This window comes from Erinaceus europaeus, chromosome 16 (genome assembly GCF_950295315.1).
Source record: "Erinaceus europaeus chromosome 16, mEriEur2.1, whole genome shotgun sequence".
Taxonomy (NCBI): Eukaryota; Metazoa; Chordata; class Mammalia; order Eulipotyphla; family Erinaceidae; genus Erinaceus; species Erinaceus europaeus.
Window position 1 is genome coordinate 2965722 of NC_080177.1, and position 20357 is coordinate 2986078.

At 52.4% G+C, this 20357-nt stretch overlaps 2 protein-coding genes across 4 annotated transcripts in view; both read right to left on the bottom strand.

Annotated features, from left to right (window-relative positions):
* The window catches only part of ZWILCH (zwilch kinetochore protein), a 70393-nt gene extending 61931 nt beyond the window's left edge, over positions 1–8462 (bottom strand). Inside the window, exon 1 of the mRNA XM_060175646.1 lies at positions 8413–8462. The gene's annotated coding sequence lies outside the window, so the exon portion shown is untranslated. The remainder of the gene's footprint in view (positions 1–8412) is intronic.
* The window catches only part of MAP2K1 (mitogen-activated protein kinase kinase 1), a 60388-nt gene that overhangs the window by 24058 nt on the left and 15973 nt on the right, over positions 1–20357 (bottom strand). For 2 of the 3 annotated variants that reach the window (XM_060175665.1, XM_060175664.1), the window contains exons 2-3: positions 2158–2368; positions 1129–1275 (exon numbers count right to left, since the gene is read on the bottom strand). In XM_060175665.1, the coding sequence (XP_060031648.1) occupies positions 1129–1275; positions 2158–2368 (358 nt within the window). Of the gene's footprint in view, positions 1–1128; positions 1276–2157; positions 2369–10275; positions 10348–20357 lie in introns of all 3 variants that reach the window. The other variant, XM_060175663.1, reaches the window with a different exon arrangement.

Consider the following 20357-nt stretch of genomic DNA (forward strand, 5'->3'; position numbering starts at 1 on the left):
CGAGGTGACAGGTCTGCAGTGCTCACACGAGGGCAGTAACGCATGTTTCCGAAAAGCAAGACGCACAGGCTCAGGGAGGCTCTGTGTCAGCGAGGCCCAGCCACCCGGCACCCCAACACCCAGCCCGCAGTTCCCCCACCCCGGGCCTCTGGCCTCCATTCTCCAGCGCCAGGGCCCCCAGGACCCTAGCTCCCCGAACACCAGCCCCCCGCCCCGGCTTCCTAGCCCTAACATCCAGCCCACACCCCCCCCCCCCCCCCGTTTCCCAGCCCCAGCTCTTGGCCTCTCAACCTCAGCCCTAACTCCCCAGACCCCAGCTTCCCAGTACACATCCTCCAGCCCCCCTACCCACCTGGTGCTCCACGCAGGTGCTGACCCCGCCCCGCCCACCATGTGCTCCATGCAGATGCTGACTCCGGCCCCGCCCACCACGTGCTCCATGCAGATGAGCCCTGTCCACCCCGTGCTCCATGCAGGTGCTGACCCCGCCCCGCCCACCATGTGCTCCATGCAGATGACCCCTGTCCACCCCGTGCTCCATGCAGGTGCTGACCCCGCCCCCACGCCACCCACCATGTGCTCCGTGTGGGTGCTGATCCCGCCCCCGGCCCCACCCACCATGTGATCTGTGCGGGTGCTGACCCCGCCCCCGCCCACGATGTGATCCATGTAGGTGCTGACCCCGGCCCCGCCCACCATGTGATCCGTGCGGGCGCTGACCCCGCCCCCGCCCATCATGTAATCCATGTAGGGGCTGGCCCCGGCCCCGCCCACCATGTGCTCCGTGCAGGCGCTGACCCCGCCCCGGCCCCGCCCACCATGTGCTCCGTGCAGATGCTGATCCCGCCCCGGCCCCGCCCACCATGTGCTCCATGCAGATGCTGATCCCGCCCCGGCCCCGCCCACCATGTGCTCCATGCAGATGCTGATCCCGCCCCGGCCCCGCCCACCATGTGCTCCATGCAGATGCTGATCCCGCCCCCGGCCCCGCCCACCATGTGCTCCGTGCAGATGCTGATCCCGCCCCGGCCCCGCCCACCATGTGCTCCATGCAGATGCTGATCCCGCCCCGGCCCCGCCCACCATGTGCTCCATGCAGATGCTGATCCCGCCCCCGGCCCCGCCTACCATGTGCTCCATGCAGATGCTGATCTCGCCGTCGCTGTAGAAGGCGCCGTAGAAGCCCACGATGTAGGGCGAGTTGCACTCGTGCAGCACCTGCAGCTCGCGGATGATCTGGTTGCGGATGGCCGGCTTGATCTCCAGGTGGATCAGCTGCGGGTGGGGCGGGACGGGCGGGGCGTTACCACCAGTGACCCCAGGTTCAAGTCCCCGCTCCCCACCCACAGGGTCTCATCGCTTTTCCCTGTCTTCCTCTTACTTGTCTCCCACACTTTATCAAAAAGAAAGACGGGGCAGGGCGGGCAGTGCTGCTTCTGGCAGAGCGCACATGGCACCATGCACAGGGTCCCAAGTTCAAGCCCCTCGTCCCCACCCGCAGGGGGGAAGCTTCACAAGGGGTGAAGCGGGACTGCAGGTCTCTCCCCAGCCCTTCTCAATTTCTCGCTGTCCTATCAAAAATAAATAACAATAAAAATATTTTCAGGGCCAGGTGGTGGTGCCCCCAGTTGAACACACACATTAGCGTGCTTAATGACCAGGGTTCAAGCCCTGCAAGGGGGGATGCTTCACAAGTGGGGCAGGGCTTTTGGTCACATGACTTTGTCTCTCACGCTCTATCAAAAACAAAGAAAAAAAAAACAGAGAAACAAAGGGAGTCGGGCGGTGGCGCAGCGGGTTAAGCGCAGGTGGCGCAAAGCGCAGGGACCGGCATGAGGATCCCGGTTTGAGCCCCCGGCTCCCCGCCTGCAGGGGAGTCGCTTCCCAGGCGGCGAAGCAGGTCTGCAGGCGTCTGTCTTTCTCTCCCCTCTCTGTCTTCCCCTCCTCTCTCCATTTCTCTCTGTCCTACCCAACAACGACATCAATAACGACAACAACAATAATAACTACAGCAATAAAACAAGGCAACAAAAGAGAATAAATAAAATTTCTTTAAAAGTTTAAAAAATAAAAAAGAAAGAAATGCAATAAAAGCTAAAAGAGAGAGGCAGGCCGGCCGGGGGTCTCGGGGGCGGGTGGGGTGGGGAGGGGGCTCACCTTCCTGGCCATGACGAGCCCCGACGGCCTGTGGGAGACCTTGAAGACCACGCCACCGTTGCCGGCGCCCAGCTCGCTCAGCTTCTCGAAGTCGTCGTCCCGCAGCTCCCCCACCTTCTGCTTCTGCGTCAGGAAGGCTTCCAGGCGGCGGCGCTGCTGCTCGTCCAGCTCCAGCTCCTCCAGCTTCTTCTGCAGCGCCTCCAGGCTGGTCCTGGGCACGGGCGGCGGGGCGGTCAGGGTGCGGCCAGGGCTCTGCCGTCCCCCCCCCCCCCCCCCCCCCGGCCCCGGACCCCGGGCCCCTCCCTGCCACCCCTCAGGCCTTGGCTTCATCCTTTGTGGGGTTTTGTTACTTTAGTATCTATTTATTTATTTGGATAGAGACGGAGAGAAATCGAGAGAGAAGGGGGAGGGAGAGAGACAGAGAGACACCTGCAGCCCTGCTTCACCCCTCGCAAAGCTTTCCCCCTGCAGGTGGGGACCGGGGGCTTGAACCCGGGTCCCTGCGCACTGTAACATGTGCGCTCAACCAGATGCACCACCACCCGGCCTCTTAAGTATTTTTTTTAATTATCTTTATTTATTGGATAGAGACAGCCAGAGATCAAGAGGAGAGGGGGGATAGAGGGAGAGACAGAGACATCTGCAGCCCTGCTTCACTGCTCCCAAAGCTTCCCCTCTGCAGGTGGAGACTGGGGACTTGAACCTGGGTCCTTGTGCCCTGTGATGTGAGCGCTCAACCAGCCGTGCCACCACCCAGCCCCATCATTCGCGCTTTGGTCTCACTGTTTTCATTTAGATTTTATTTATTTTTTGGATAGAGACAGAGAGGGAAGGGTGAGATAGAGAGGGAGAAAGACGGGGAGGGAGAGACCTGACGCCCTGCTTCACCGCTTAGGGAGCTTCATCCTGAGGTGGGGAGTGGGGTCTCAAACCCAGGTCCTTGCCCATGGAAACATGTGCATCTAACTAGTGCATCAGCGCTCGGCTCCTGTTTATTTACATGTTTTGGATATGGAATGAGAGACTGAGAGGGGAGAGGGAGGAGGGACGCCTGCAGCCCTGTCTCACTGCTTGTGAAGCGGCCCCTGCAGGTGAGGGCTGGGGGCTGGAACCTGGCTCGTAGACCCAGGTGCTAGGGGAGTCCTAGGCATGGTAGAGCAGTGCTGTGATGCCTTCCCTTTCTCTTCTCTCTCCCCTTTTGTCTGTAAAAAACAAAAAGCTAATCAGGGCCGGGTAGTTATAATGCAGAAGGCCCCGGGGTTCAAAGCCCCACTCCCCACCTGCAGGAGGGAAGCTTCATAAGCAGTGAAGCAGGGCTGCAGGTGTCTCTCCCTCTCCCCTCTCCATTTCTGTCTCTATCCGAAATAAAATAAGTCCATCAGTAACACAGGACTTAGCGGCACCGCCACTGCTGGCTCTTGCATGGGGCATGTGTTAGAGTCTACAAGACTCATCTCTGTCCCCCCTGCCCCTCACAGTGAAAACACTTCAGGCCGAGGGACGGGAGGAGAGGAGGGCCCCCACCACCTCAAGCCCCACAAGTCAGGGCAAGAGCTTGCCTGCTTCGCTCTCTGGCGTTAAACTGAGACCAGAAACACCCAGACGAAGGCCGAGGAGAGAGGCTGTGCCGTACAATGGCCGGCACGCACACACACACATGGGGACACACTCACATGGGGACACACACACACATACGGGGACACACACACAGGGGGGCACAGTCACACACACGGGCACACACAGGGGGCACACTCACACACATGGGCACACACACACAGGGGCACAGTCACACACACGGGCACACACACACATGGGAACACACAGGGCACACTCACACACATGGGCACACACACACACAGGGGCACAGTCACACACATGGGCACACACACACGGGCACACACACACGGGGGCACAGTCACACATGGGAACACATGGGGGCACACACACACATGGGCACACACACACGGGCACACACACAGGGGGCACACTCACACACACGGCACACACACACAGGGGGCACAGTCACACATGGGAACACACGGGGGCACACACACACGGAGACACACAGGGACACACACATGGTGACACATGCTCACACACGGGGACACGCACACGGGGACACGCTCACACACAGGGACACACACAGGGACACACACATGGGGACACACACGGGGACACGCTCACACACAGGGACACACACACGGGGACACAAACACGGGGGCACACACACGGGGACACGCTCACACACGGGGACACACAGGGACACACACGGGGACACACGGGGACATGCTCACACACGGGGACACACACACACAGGGACACACACACGGGGACACACACAGGGACACGCTCACACACGGGGACACGCTCACACACGGGGACACACACACACGGGGACACACACACGCGGGCACACACAGCCAGCTGGGGTGCTCGCAAACCCCTTCCTGTCCCCAGGCTGCCGCGTGGGAGCTGAAGGGGGGCGTGTGACAGCCCACAGATCGAGGGGAAACGAGATTACAGGGCTGGAAGTGGGTTGTCACTGGGGCTCTGGAAACAGCAGGTGGGGACAGTGGACACCTGCTCCCCCAGCTCCGCCTCTGCTCAGCCTGGAGCCTCCCTCAGCCCTGCAGAGCCTGTCCTTGTCCCCAGGCAGATTGCAAGCAAATGTCCCCACTCTTCCCCCAAGACAGAGACAAAGTGGCCCGGAGATGGCCCAGTGGGTAAAGCCTTAGACTCCAGCATACGGTCCCAAATTCCATCCCAGACATGCATCGCAGAGTGATGTTTGCTTCTTTTTCTCTCTCCTCCTCTCCCACTAATAACTAACTAGTTGCTGAACTTTGTGGATTCTTTTTCTAGATTTTATTTATTTCTGTACAGAGAAATTGAAGGGGTGGGAGTTGACAGCACAGTGGCTCTGCAAAGATTCTCATGCCTGAGGCTCTGAAGTCCCAGGTTCAATCCCCCCACCATCAGTCAGAGTTGAACAGGGCTCTGGTAAAGAGAGAGAGAGAGAGAGAAATTGAGAGGGAGGGAGGGAGAGAGAGAAAGAGAAATCGAGAGGGAAATCGAGAGGTGGTCAGGAGATAAGAGAGAGAAACAGAGACACCAGCAGCCCTGAACCCGGGTCCTTGCGCATTGTAACACATGCATTCAGCCAGGTGCACCACCACCCCTAACCCCTCTTTCTTTTTTTTTTTTTAATATTTATTTTATTTATTTATTCCCTTTTGTTGCCCTTGTTGTTTCTTTATTGTTGTAGTTATTATTGTTGTTGTCGTTGTTGGATAGGACAGAGAGAAATGGAGAGAGGAGGGGAAGACAGAGAGGAGGAGAGAAAGACAGACACCTGCAGACCTGCTTCACCGCCTGGGAAGCGACTCCCCTGCAGGTGGGGAGCCGGGGTTTGAACCGGCATCCTTATGCTGGTCCTTGTGCTTTGCGCCACCTGCGCTTAACCCGCTGTGCTACAGCCCGACTCCCGGCCCCCTCTTTCTTTTTTGCTTCCTTACTGTCTTTATTGCTGGGGCTTGGTGCCAACATTATGAATCCACCAACCCCAGTGGCCATTTTTTCCTTTCTAATTTTTATTACGTGAGACTGAGAGGAATTGAAGGAGTACAGGGAGATAGAAAGAGAGCCACTTGCAGATCTGTCTCACCATGCATGAAGCATACCCCTGCAGGTGGGGAGAGGGGGCTCGAACCCAGGTCCTTGCACTTAATATGTGCGCTTAACTGGGTGCACTACCACCCACCCCACCATGTCCATGTCATGGGGGTCAGCAGTACATCTGAACACTTGGGAGTAAAACAGCAGAGAAAGACGAGTGTGGGCCCCACCCGATTAGTCAGTGGTCTTCAGTAGAACAAAGACAGGGGGGTCGCTTCCCAGGCGGTGAAGCAGGTCTGCAGGTGTCTGTCTTTCTCTCCCCCTCTGTCTTCCCCTCCTCTCTCCATCTCTCTCTGTCCTATCCAACAACAACAATAACTTCAACAATAAAACAACAAGGGCAACAAAAGAGAATAACTAAATATTAAAAAAAAAAAAAAAAAAAAGCAAAGACGAGCCGGGCCAGGAGAGGGAGTCTGCCGGAGCCTCTCAGCCTACCCTCAGTTTTGGGCTCACTGTGTGTACACCACAGCATATGCCAGTTCTTTTTCCTTTTTCAGCAGAACTCTGCTCAGCTCTGGCTGATGGTGGTGCTGGGGACTGAACCTGGGACCTCAGAGCCTCAGGCTGGGTAGTCTTTGGTAGAACCATTATCCTGTCTCCCTGGCTTGAGTCAATTCTTTAAATTAAGTCTCTGGGGTTCAGGCAGTATAGCATAGCGGGTTAAGCGCATAAGGCACCAAGTGCAAGGACCCGCGTGAGGATCCTGGTTCCAGCCCCCGGCTCCCCATCTGCAAGGGAGTCACTTCACAGGTGGTGAAGCAGGTCTGCAGGTGTCTGTCTTTCCTCCTTTCTTTCCCTCCTCTCTCGGTTTCTCTATCCTATCCAACGACAACAATAACAACAACAACAATAACCACAACAGTGATAAAACAAGAAGGGCAACAAAAGAAAAAAAAAAAAAGCCTCCAGGAGCAGTGGATTTGTAGTGCAGGCACAGAGCCCCAGCAATCACCACTTGCAAACCTTTCCCCTTGCAGGTGGGGAACGGGGGCTCGAACTGGGGTCCTTGTGCACTGTAACATGTGTGCTCAACCAGGTGCACCACCACCCAACTCCTGAATTTTTTTTTGCTTTTCAGTCTGGGTAATTTCTCTGGACCTCCAAGACTCTTCTTTTTTTTCCTTTCCTCACCCATATTTTATTTATTCCATTTTAATGAGAAAGAGATACAAATCAAAGTGAAGAGGGAAGGGAGTCAGGCGGTACTGTAGCGGATTAAGCACAGGTGGCAGGAAGCGCAAGGACCGGCATAAGGCTCCCGGTTCGAGACCCCGGCTCCCCACCTGCAGGGGAGTCGCTTCACAGGCGGTGAAGCAGGTCTGCAGGTGTCTGTCTTTCTCTCCCCCTGTCTGTCTTCCCCTCCTCTCTCCATTTCTCTCTGTCCTATCTAGCAGAGCTCTGGGGGAAATAATAATGATTATAACAGTAGTAGTAGTAGTAGTAGTAGTAGTAGTAGTAGTAGTAGTAGCAGCAGTAGTAGTAACAGTTGTAGTTCTGTAAAGAGAGTCTCCTGCCTGAGGCTCTGGAGTCCCAGGTTCAATCCCCAGCAACACCATCAGCCAGAGCTGAGCAGGGAGGGTTCCGGGTAAAATAAGAATGATAGTAGTAGTAATAATAATAGCAGTAGTTGTTCTGCCACAGACTTTCCTGTCTGAGACTCTGAAGTCCCAGGTTCAATGCGCAGCATCACCATCAGCTAGAGCTGAACAGGGCTCTGGGCTCTGTTTCTATCATTACAAATAAAGATTTGGGTTGGGGAGACAGCAGAATGATTGTGCAAAACCCTCTCCTGTCTGAGGCTCTGAGGTCCCAGGTTCAATCCTCAGCACCACCACCAGCCAGAGCTCAGCAGGGCTTTGGTCTTTATCTCTCTCTGTACTTTTTCTATGTGTTTATGCAAACAGACTGTCCTGTCTGAGCTACCAAAGACTTAAGTTTTACTTAGTAATACTGTACATGACTATCCCCCAGGTCACTGACTTTTTTTTTGCCGTTATTGTTTTTTTGTTAATATATATATATATATATATATTCCCTTTTGTTGTCCTTTTTGTCGTTGTTGTAGTTATTGTTGTCGTTGTTGTTGGATAGGACAGAGAGAAATGGAAAGAGGAGGGGAAGACAGAGAGGGGGAGAGAAAGACAGACACCTGCAGACCTGCTTCACCGCTTGTGAAGCGACTCCCCTGCAGGTGGGGAGCCGGGGGCTCGAACCGGGATCCTCACGCCCTCACACCGGTCCTTGCGCTTTGCGCCACGTGCACTTAGCCCGCTGCGCTACCGCCCGACTCCCTACTGTTGTTATTGTCAATGGCAACAACGCTTGGGGCTCTGCTGAGTCTTGATGTCGATGCAACAGCCTGAGCCGCGATGCCTGTGTGCGGCGTCCGCGGTCACCTACACGCTGCAGAAAGGCCGCCTGCGGAGGCCGCGATTCCATCCCCCCTCGAGACTAGGTGCTGCCGAGGCCTCCGAGTGCCCAGCTGGGAGCCGGGCGGCAGCGCAGCGGGTTAAGCGCACGTGGTGCAAAGTGCAAGGACCGGCTGAAGGATCCCGGTTCGAGCCCCCGGCTCCCCACCTGCAGAGGAGTCGCTTCCCAGGCGGTGAAGCAGGTCTGCAGGTGTCTGTCTTTCTCTCCCCCTCTCTGTCTTCCCCTCCTCTCTCCATTTCTCTCTGTCCTGCCCAATAACGACGACATCAATAACAATAATTATAATAACCACACCGATTGAAAAAAAAAAAAAAGCCTCCAGGAGCAGTGGATTCATGGTGCAGACACCGAGCCCCAGAGATAGCGCTGGAGGTAAAAAAAAAAAAAAAAAAAAAAAAAATTTTTTTTTTTTAATTTATTCACTTCAGCTATTTCTGGGAGGATCCCAAGTATCATTCAGGCACATGCACTGTCACTCAAGATCTCTTGTTTGAGAGTTTGACTCACTTTTTTAAAAATGTATTTGCTGCCTCCAGGGTTCTCACTGAGGCTCGGTGCTGGCACCGAGTCCACTGCTCCTGGAGGCCATTTTTCCATCTTTCTTTTTTTTTCATATTTATTTATTTCCCCTTTTGTTGCCTTTATTTATTATTGTTGTAGTTATTCTTGTTGTTGATGTCGTCGTTGTTGAATAGAACAGAGAAATGGAGAGAGGAGGGGAAGACAGAGACGGGGAGAGAAAGACAGACACCTGCAGACCTGCTTCACCGCCTGTGAAGCGACTCCCTTGCAGGTGGGGAGCCGGGGATCCTCACGACGGTCCTTGTGCTTCGCGCCACATGCACTTAACCCGCTGTGCTACTGCCTGACTCCCTCTTCCTAATTTTTATTTGACAGGACAGAGAGAAATAGAGGACAGGGGAGAGAGAGAGGGAGAGAGAGAAAGAAAGTGAGAGAAATCTGCAGCCTGTTTCACCGCTCGTGAAGCATTCCCTCCACCCTTGCAGCTGGGGACCTGGGGTTCTAACCCGGGTCTTTTAAAAAATGTATTTATTATTGGACAGAGATAGAAATCGAGAGAGAAGGGGGAGATAGAGAGGGAGAAGCCCTGCTTCACCATTCGTGAAGCTTTCTCCCTTGCAGGTGGGGGCTAGGGGCTTGAACCTGGGTCCTTGTGCAGTGCAATGTGAGCACTTAACCAGGCGCACCACCACCTGTCCTCCCCCTTTTAATGAGAGACAGAGACAGGGAGAAAAACACAGAGACCAGAGCACCGCTTAGCTCTGGATTATGGTGGTGCTGGGGATTGTACCTGCTTCCTCAGAGCCTCAGGCAAGAGACTTTGCAGAATCACTATGTTGCCTCCCCATTATAATCATCATCATCTTCTTCTCTCGAGCCCTGCGCAGCTCTGGCTGATGGTGGTGTTAGGGACTGAACCTGGAACTGTGGAGCCTCAGGTAGAACCATGATGCTGTCACCCCCCAGCTCCAGCCCCCCAGTTCTCATTCGGGGTCCAGGCTGAGGGGGCTCTGCAGCTCAGGACACACTGGACTCAGCAAATGAGACAACAGAGCACTTCTCGGCAGGGCGAGCGGGGCTGTGAGCCCTGGGCTAGTCTAGAATGGTCCACACGAGGCAGGCAGCAGAACACAAGAAGGGAATCTTGCTGGAGAGAGATTATCTACAGAGGACGGGACGGAGACACAGCGGAGACGAGAAAGAACACTGTGCAAGGGGTGACCGCCGGGGGCCCTGGGGAGCAGGGTCGGGGGAGGCGGAGCTTAAAAAGAGAAAAGACAATCAAATGGGAGTGGAGACAAGCGGTCATCTTTCATTCCACTTCCACAGCGAGCTTCCAAAGCATTAAGCGAACGTCGTGAAAAGTCAAGAAAACAGGTTCACAGATGATGGAGACACATGAGAGCCCTGCGTTCTTAGCCTTGGGTGGGTGGGTGGGTGGGCGGGTGGGATAAAAAGAGAGAACGAGGGAGAAAGAAACCGACTTACCCCTTGGAATCAAACAGGCTTCTCAAATCATATAAATTACCTTCCCACGGCATGCCTCTGCACACAGTCGTGCTGAAAAACACACGCATACACACACACACAGAAGAGGAGTGACAGGCCACCCACTCACGCGGCTCTGCTCGCACCCTGAGCCGACTCCCGCGGGCTGCTCGGGGCACCCAGGGACTCCCAGGACTGTGGCTTCGGGGGACGAGGGCTGTCACATCTGCCATGCAGCCACGACAGCCTTGTTGATCCTCTCCATGCAAGGCGGAGAAAGAAGTGACAGGGGACAGGAATGGGGACAGAGGCCCTCGAGGGGGCACAGCGGGACTCCCAGTGTGAAGTCCTGAGTTTAACCCCTGGCAGCACTTGTGTCTGAATGATGCTCTCCACGTCCCCCCCCCACCCCCACCTCTCTCTCATTTATAAAGAAGTAATTCTTTTAAAGAAATCGACCTGCCAACATCTATATCCGGCAGAGAAGCTGGATTCACAGATGCCAGAATCCCTTCCTTCTGCTCCCCCCAAAAGAATTTTGGTCCATATTCCCTGAGGGGGGAAAGTGTTAGGGGGAGGTGGACCAGAGGGCTCTGAACCTCAGTTCCACCAGGACCTGAAGCCTTTGTCACCAGGAATGTGGTTTTTATCCCATCACTGAAAGGGAAGTGAATCCGGAAATCACCAGAGGAAGCCAGGCACTGCTTCCCTCATCTGAGAGAGAAAAGGAAGGACACTTGGAAGTAGTAATAGGTGGGGGACCGGCCGGTAGCGCAGCGGGTCAAGCGCACACAGTACGAAGCGCAAGGACCATCACAAAGATCCCAGTTCGAGCTTCGGCTCCCCACCTGCAGGAGAGGTGGGTCACTTCACAGGCGGTGAAGCAGGTCTGCAGATGTCTATCTTTCTCTCCTCCTCTCTGTGTCCCCTCTTCTGTCAATCTCTCTCTCTCTTCTATACAATTTAAAAAAATGGGAAAAAAATTTAAATGGTTGCCAGGAGCAGTGGATTCATAGTGCTGGCACTGAGCTTCAGCGATAAACCTGGAGGCAAAAATAAATAAAATAAAATAAAATAAAATAAAATAAAATAAAATAAAATAAAATAAAATAAAATAAAATAAAATAAAATGTCAACCCATATCTGTGACCTCAGGAGAATCACTGCAGTTTCCAGTGGAGGGAATGGGGACACAGTACTCTGGTGATGTGAACAGTGTGGAATGACATCCCTATTATCTTATGGTTGTGTAAATCAATATTAAATCAGTAATAAAAAAAGAAAAGAAAAAGAAGATACAGTACAAAAATGGGACTATGGCCTTTGCGTGAAGGGAATAAAGAGAGCCATGCTGGTGTGAAAAAAGTGACATTCAGGGGAGGGTCAAGCACAGGTCACCCAGAGTGCACACAATTCTGTGTGTGCGGACCCGGGTTCGAGTCCTCGACCACCACATGAGAGCACTACGCACAGTGGAAGTTTTGTGAGTGGGAGAGCAGTATGCTGGGTCTCTTTTCTCTGGTGTCTTTCACATCAAGTAAAACAAGAGGGCAGGGAAATTACAAAGGCACAAAGCCTGGGGGGGGGGATCTAACAGTGAAAAAAACTGGTTTTTTAATTTTATTTATTATTTCCTTTTGTTGACCTTGTTTTATTGTTGTAGTTATTATTGATGTCGTCGTTGTTGGATAGGACAGAGAGAAATGGAGAGAGGAGGGGAAGACAGAGAGGGGGAGAGAAAGACAGACACCTGCAGACCTGCTTCACCGCCTGTGAAGCGACTCCCCTGCAGGTGGGGAGCCGGGGGCTCGAACTGGGATCCTTACGCCGGTCCTTGTGCTTTGCGCCACCTGCACTTAACCCGCTGCGCTACCGCCCGACTCTATTTTTTTATATTTATTTTAAAATCTGTTTTTATTTTAATATTCTTTTTTTGGGGGAGGCGATAATCTCTTAGGCTTCATGGCCCTGGGATGACTATTTCAGGCAGAAAAACTGAGGCTGAGAGGAAGAGAGGGAGACAGGGAGAGACCACTGCACAAAAGCTTTCTTCAGTGCGACCTCACCGGCCTTTTGTTTGTTTGTTTGTTTGTCTGTTTTTTACTGCAGCATCAAGACCTCTGATACCTATTGAAACCACTGCTCTGGAGTCAACTTGTAATTGTTTTTAATTTCTTTTCTTTTCTTTTCTCTCTTTCTTTCTTTTTTGGATAAAACAGAAAAATCGAGAGAGGGGAAGACAAAGACACCTGCAGACCTGCTTCACTGCTTGTGAGGCGACTCCCCTGCAGGTGGGGAGCTGGGGGCTCGAACCTGGATCCTTAAGCCGGACCTTGCGCTTTGCACCGCGTGCACTTAACCCGCTGCACTACCATCCAACCCCAATTTTTTTTTAGAAGTTTATTTACTTATTCATGAGAAAGACAGGCAAAGAGAGAGAAAACCAGACATCACTCTGGTACATGTGCTGCCGGAAATTGAACTCAGGACCTCATGGTTGAGAGTCCAATGCTTTATCCACTGTGCCACCTCCCAGACCACCCCCCCCCCCAATTGTTTTTAATTTTAGACACACACGGCCTCCAACCCCGGGTCCACACCTGCAGGGGGACACTTCATAAGCACTGAAGCAGGGCTGCAGGTGTCTCTCTGTCTCTAGTCTGCCCCTTCTCAATTTCTCTCTGAACCACCAGGCAGCCACTGAGCCCCAGCAGTAACCTTCCGATGGCAATAATAATAAATTACTTAATTTAAATTTAATTTTAAAAATATAACGGGGGGTAGATAGCATAATGATTATGCAAAGAGACTCTCATGCCTGAGACCCCTGAATCCCACATTCTATGCCCTGCACCGCTCTAAGCCAGACCTGAGCAGGGCTCTGGCAAAAATAACTAACTAATTAATTAATTAATTAAAAAAAAAACAAGAGGTCTCCAGGTTGTGGAGTCACCCCAAACTTGAAGTCTGGCTGTCCAGAGGCCCCCAGTTACCTAGCTTTGAACAAGATCTCTCATCTGTATGCTGCTGGAGTAAACGTTTTTTTCTTTTTTGTCTCCAGGGTTGTCACTGGGACTCGGTGCCTGCACTACAAATCCACTGCTCCTGGAGGCCATTTTTTCCCTTTTGTTGCCCTTGTTGTTTATTGTTGTTATGGATGTCGTCGCTGTTGGATAGGACAGAGAGAAATGGAGAGAAAGGGGAGAAGACAGAGGGGGAGAGAAAGACAGACACCTGCAGACCTGCTTCACTGCCCTGTGAAGCGACTCCCCTGCAGGTGGGGAACCGGGGCTCGAACCGGGTCCCTGACGCCGGTCCTTGTGCTTTGCACCATGTGCACTTAACCGGCTGTGCTACCGCCTGCCCCCCCCCTTTTTGGGGGGAGGGGAGCTATGTCCAGACCATCACTCCGGGGCCAATTTTCTTTTTATTCCTTTTATTTCAGATAGAGAGCAAGACGGATGAGAGACACCACAGCACTGCTCCGGCACCAGGGAGCTCCCCCCAGTACTGTGGGGCCCCCATGCAGTGCCGAGGCCCCAAAACAAGGCCTCATGTATAGTAAGGCTGACCCCCGACCAGGTGGACTGACCCTCGGCCCAGAAGGACACGCTTAGCTTATTCTGCACCACAAGGGACTCTTAGCACCTGGACAAAGAATGAGTGGGAGTTATGTTCTTTCTTCTTTTTTTTAAAGATTTATTTTTTTATTTAAATTTTTTTGATTTTTATTTTATTTATTTTTCCCTTTTGTTGTCCTTGTTTTTATTGTTGTTGTAGTTATTATTGTTGTCATCATTGTTGGGTAGGACAGAGAGAAATGGAGAGAGGAGAGGAAGACAGAGAGGGGGAGAGAAAGTTAGACACCTGCAGACCTGCTTCACCGCCTGTGGGGAGTCGGGGGCTCGAACCGGGATCCTTACACTGATCCTTGCGCTTTGCACTACCTGCACTTAACCCCGCTGTGCTATAGCCCGACTCCCCTCTCCTCTTTTATAAATAAACAGAAAAAAAAAAAGGTAGCTCTAAAAAGTAAACTGGTCAGGAGACAGCATAATGTTGATGCAAAAAGACTCTAACGCCTGAGGCTCTGAGGTCCCAGGTTCCATCCCCAGCACCAGCATGAGCTCAGCAGGGCTCTGGGGAAATAAAACACCCCCCACCCCCATTGCTGGGAGGCAGATGAGGGCTGGCCCTGGCCGGGGTCAGGGCAGAAGGGGGAGCCCTGGTGGCACACCTGGTTGAGTGCAGGTGGGACACATGACTAACGGCTCAGAGGAGCTGGGGGGCTTACTTGCTATTTCCCAAGCGCAGTCTAGAGCTCCTGCCACCCCTGTGAGGAACCCCAGGCTCCCAGGGTGGGGGTGGACAGCATAATGATTCTGCAAAGAGACTCACATGCCTGAGGCTCCAGAGTCCCAGGTTCAATCCCCAACACCACCATCAGCCAGAGCTGAGCAGGGCTCTGGTAACAAAACAAACAAGCATGGCAGCGATATTGGCTCAGTCTGGGAGCCAAGGGACAGCTGGCAGGGGAGCCTGGGTGCTGGGGTCCGTGGGAGAAAGAGCTCTCTCCTTCTCGGGCAGAGAATCGGGTGGCTTGGACGGGTTATGGTCTGCACAGACACACAGACACAGACACACACATTCAGGCGCTCTCTCTCTCTCTCTCTCTCTCTCTCTCTTGTGCATGGAGCATTTGCACACCCCGTCTGCTGGGCACCAGGCACGATGCCCATTTGGCAGATGTAGAAACTAATGTCACGGGAGCTGGGCACACACAAGGACCCAGGTTCAAGCCCCTACGCCTCATCTGCAGGGGGGACACTTTGTGAGAATGAAGCACGTCTGCAACTATCTTTATCTGTCTCCCCCTCTCCTCTCAATTTATCTCTGACCTATTAAATAAAGGAGGAGAAGGAGAAGGAGAAAGGAGAGGTGGATTCATCACACAGACACTGAGCCCCAGCAATAACCCTGGTGACAATTTAAAAGGAAGGAAGGAGGGACTCGGGCGGTAGCGCAGCAGGTTAAGCGCAGGTGGTGCAAAGCGCAAGGACGGGCATAAGAATCCCAGTTTGAACCCCAGCTCCCCACCTGCAGGGGAGTCGCTTCACAGGCGGTGAAGCAGGTCTGCGGGTGTCTGTCTTTCTCTCCCCCTCTCTGTCTCCCCCCCCTCCATTTCTCTCTGTCCTGTCCAACAACGACATCAATAATAATTACAACAATAAAACAACAAGGGCAACAAAAGGGAATGAATAATTAAATAAATTTTTTTTTTTTAAAAAAAGGAAGGAGAAAAGGATCTTCTGCCTGAGTGCCAAGAACCCCAGGTTCAATCCCCAGTACCACCATAGCCAGAGCAGAGCAGGGCTCTGGCCTCTCTCCCCTTCCCCTCCTCTCATTTATAAAGATAAACACACTCCTAAAATAGTTTTTGAAATCAGGAAATATAGTCCACTAGAAAAGTGCAAGCCTAGCCAACAATCACCCACAGGGGGCTGGGGGAACAGAGCAGAAGGCAGCTCACCGGGTGAGCCCAAATCTGAGGGCGGGAACGGGGCTAGAGGAAATAGCCCGGCGGGGAGAGCACGGGACTTGCATGACTGAGGTTTCCAGCTCAGTCCCCAGTGCCACACATACTGGAGTGGTGTTTTGGTTCCTCTCTCTGTCTCTCTCTCCCTCTCAACGGTAATAATACATTAAAATGATTTTAAGACATCATCTCTGTGAGTACTGGGAAGGTGGCGGCACAGACCGATGGAGGGGGCGCGGTGTGGAGTTCTCTGCCCTGTCATTTTACAACCTTGCAAACTATTGGTAATAATGAGGAGGGGCAGGTGGTAGCGCAGCAGGTTAAGCGTACACGGGGCAAAGCGCAAGGACAGGCATCAAGATCCCGGTTTGATCGCCCCCCCACCTGCAAAGGGGTTGCTTCACAAGTGAAGCAGGTCTGCGGGTGTCTGACTTTCTCCCCCCCTCTGTCTTCCCCTCTTCTCTCCATTTCTCTCTGTCCTATCCAACAACAACAACGACATCAACAACAACAATAACTACAACAATAAAACAACAAGGGCAACAAAAGGGAATAAATATTTTTTAAAAGGGGGGGAGAGAAAGACAGACACCTGCAGACCTGCTTCACCGCTTGTGAAGTGACCCCCCCTGCAGGTGGGGAGCCGGGGGCTGGAATCCGGACCCTTATGCTGGTCCTTGCGCTTAGCACCACCTGTGCTTAACCTGCTGCGCTACCGCTACTCCTGCCCTTGTTGTTTTTATTGTTGTTATTATTGATGTCGTCTTTGTTGGATAGGACAGAGAGAAATGGAGAGAGGAGGGGAAGACAGAGAGGGGGAGAGAAAGATAGACACCTGCAGACCTGCTTCACCGCCTGGGAAGTGACTCCCCCGCAGGTGGGGAGCCGGGGCTCGAACCGGGATCCTTATGCCGGTCCTTGTGCTGAGTACTACAGGCCACTGCCCGGCTCCTCTCTCCCTCTCCTCTCAATGTCTGTCTGTCTCTATCCAATAATAAATAAATCAATAAAAATAGTTCTAAAACATAGATAAATCATGGCTGCATCTCAGTCATCATCTAAATCACAAATGCCTCTCTCAGCAGTGGGAAGTCCCTGTCCGTCCCTCTGTCCTCTGAACTGGTCTTTTTTTTCTTTTTTGGAAGCTGGTCTTATTTAGAAGACAAATGTTCAGCAGCTGCAAGCCCAACTATAAAGGGCCTGGGCGGAAGAGCCAGAGGGAATCAATCCGAGAGCTGTTTCAGTCAGCGAGGAATTCCTTCCCCATAGTCAGCTTTCCTGTCCCTGGAGAAGCTGATCCGGACGTGACCTGTGAACTCAGCACAGCCGAGTCTGCAGCCCACAGCAGGCCTCCTCCACCTCTGCTCTTTTCTGTTGGTAGAGAGAAGATTCCTTTGCTTACTTGCTTTTTTTTCTTTTTTTTTCTTTTTTTTTTTACTAATGAGAGATAGAGCCAGAGCGTCACGCCGGCACAGGGGAGACCAGGGACTGGACTCAGGACCTCGTGCACTGCTGGAGACTGAGCCTGGGCTTGTGCTTGCGTCTGTTTCCCTGGCTGCACCGCCTCTTGGGCGACATGGACTTTATGTCTCAGTACAGACCGAGCCGGTCAGTCTCCACAATAACGCTTTCTTCTGTTTTTCTTTCCAGAGCCCTGCTCAGCTCTGGCTTACAGTGGTGTGGGTGACGGGACAAGGACTGTGGAGTCTTGGCATAAACATTATGCTGTCTCCTTCCACCTCCTTTTTTTAAAGCTATTTATGAGCATCGCTCCAATATGGGATGACTGGGGACCAAACTCAGGTCCTTCCACTCACTGAGTCCTGCTAACCGCCACTGAGTTAGTTACCTGCCTGGTGCTGGGGGGATTATTATGATTTTTAAGTGCTAGCCATTGGACTGTCTGTAGAGTCGTGACTATTCTTCTATGCAGATTTTTTTCTGACCATCCCAATATTTTGGATAGGCATGGAGAGACATTGAGAGGGGAAAGGTGAAGGTAGATAGCACAATAGTTATGCAGAGAGACTCTCCTGCCTGAGGTTCCCAAGTCCCAGGTTCAATCCCCTGCACCACTATAAGCCCGAACTGAGCAGTGCTCTGGTAAAAAATAATACTGATAATAATAAAGAAAAAAAAAAAACCAAACATTTAAGTGGTCCAAGAGATGGTGTGATGGACACAGCACTGGACTCTCAAGCATGAGGTCCCAAGTTCAGTCCCCAGCAGCACATGTACCAGAATGATGTCTGGTTCTTTCTCACTCCTCCTTTCTCATTAATAAATAAAATATTAAAAAAAAAAAAAAAAGAGGAGGGAAGAGGAGGAAAGAGGAGGGAGAGAGACCCCTGCAGCCCTGCTTCACCAGTCGTGAGGCTTTCCCCCGCAGGTGGGGGCTGGGGCTTGAGCCCAGGTCCTTGCGCCCTGTCATGTGTGCACTTAACCAGGGGCACCACTGCCTGGCCCGAGCTCTCTCTCCTTCTCTCTTCCTCCCCTCTCGATTTCTGTCCTGTCCAATAAAATGGGGAAAGAAAATGGCCACCAGGAGCAGTGGCTTCATAGTGCTGGCACCAAGCCCCAGTGATGACGCTGGAGCCTCCCGTGGGTGGTACCCGCCAAGTTCCTGGAGAGGGCAGCTCTGCAGACCTCTAGCATTTGTGCAATCCTTGGGGGGAAACATGGGTGTTAAGACACGACAGGACGTCTGAGCCGAGTGCTAGGAACTCAGTCCTACCATTTCCCCACCGGTTGTGCACCCCTGTGCAAATAACTTGATTCCCTGGTGCGCTTTCCTGCGGCTTTGGTGCCAGTTCTAGATAGTGGATATAAATAGACCGGTGGGCCTTCCCCAAAAAAAGGAAGTTGTGTTTCCAGTTAGGCTGTCCTCCAGGGATAAAAACTTCTGGCCTTGGAGGCAACTGGCCAGTCCCGAGGAGGCCCCTGAGAACAGCTGGGTCTGCAGGTGCAGCTCTGGGCAGCAGGCTGCCCCTGGGGCCCACTTCCAGGACCTCCCCGCACGCACTGCCTCCGGAACAGGAACTCAGACTTCCGTACCCCAGGCGCCCAGCATCTCACACCCGCACTCAGGAATTCACAGGCACCAGCAGAGAGTGCAGAAAAAGCTGAGTCTTTGTCCCAAGTGACCTCGACACCTGTCAGTAGTTTCCGGTACTTCCCCCCCACTGACTTCCCCGACTCGTCTTTTATAGCTGCTGCTGCTGCGGCTGCTCCTTCTTTTAATGTGGAAGTGCACTGGAGCTGCTCTCTGGTTTTGAGTCATTTAATTGCTGGGTGAGTTAGAAGAACACTCCAGAAAAAGCAGTGCGGGGATGCTGAGAGCTAACCCGTCACTCGTTATAGTTACCAGAATAAAACAAGGCCAAGGACCAAGTGTCTCGTGAAACAAGGAAAGTCAAGGAATGAACACTTGTCAGCCCAACTCTTTAACCTCCACCTGCAGGGGGGAAAGCTTCATTCATGAGCGGTGAAGCAGGTCTGCAGGTGTCTGTCTTTCTCTCCCCCTCTCTGTCTTCCCCTGCTCTCTCCATTTCTCTTTGTCCTAACAACGACAACAATAACTACAACAATAAAACAACAAGGGCAACAAAAGGGAACGTAAATAAATAAAATAAAATAAAAAAAAGACTTCCATGCCTGAGACAACAGATGCCAGGTTCAGTCCCCAATCCCCACCATACTAAGCCAGAGCTGAACAGTGCCCTGGTAAAACACAAAAATCAAAATCAAGTCAAATCAAAATAACAGAAACAGGCTGGGGGTGTGGATCGACCTGCCAACGCCCATGTCCAATGGAGAAGCAATTACAGAAGCCAGAACTCCCACCTTCTGTACCCCATCAAAGAATTTGGTTCCATACTCCCAAAACTGGGAGAAATGTTAGGGGACGATGACCAGAGGGCTCTGAACCCCAACTCCATCAGGACCGTGAGAAAGAAGGGGGAAGGAAGGAAGGCTATTCAGAAGCAGTAATAGGTGTGGGTGTGATTTAGAAAGAGAAGGCAGGGCCATAGGGAAAAATGAGGATAGAGGGAGTCGGGCGGTAGCACAGCGGTTTAAACGCAGGTGGCGCCAAGCCCAAGGACCGGCCTAAGGATCCCAGTTCGAGCCCCCGGCTCCCCACCTGCAGGGGAGTCGCTTCACAGGCGGTGAAGCAGGTCTGCAGGTGTCTGTCTTTCTCTCCCCCTCTCTGTCTTCCCCTCCTCTCTCCACTTCTCTCTGTCCTATCCAACAACAAGGACATCAATTGCAACAAGAAAACAACAAGGGCAACAAAAGGAAATAAAGATAGATTTAAAAAATAAATAAATAAGGAAAAATATAGAGAGATAGATAGACAGACAGACAGTTATTGAAGTAATAGTCAGCTCCTAACTGTGACCTTAAGAGAATCACTGGAGTTTCCAGTGGAGGGGGTGGAGACACAGAACTCTGGAGGAATGGTGTGGAATTAATTATACCCCGATATTTTATACTTTTGTAAATCACTAATTAAATTAGAAATAAAAATAAAGAAAAAAAATTTAAA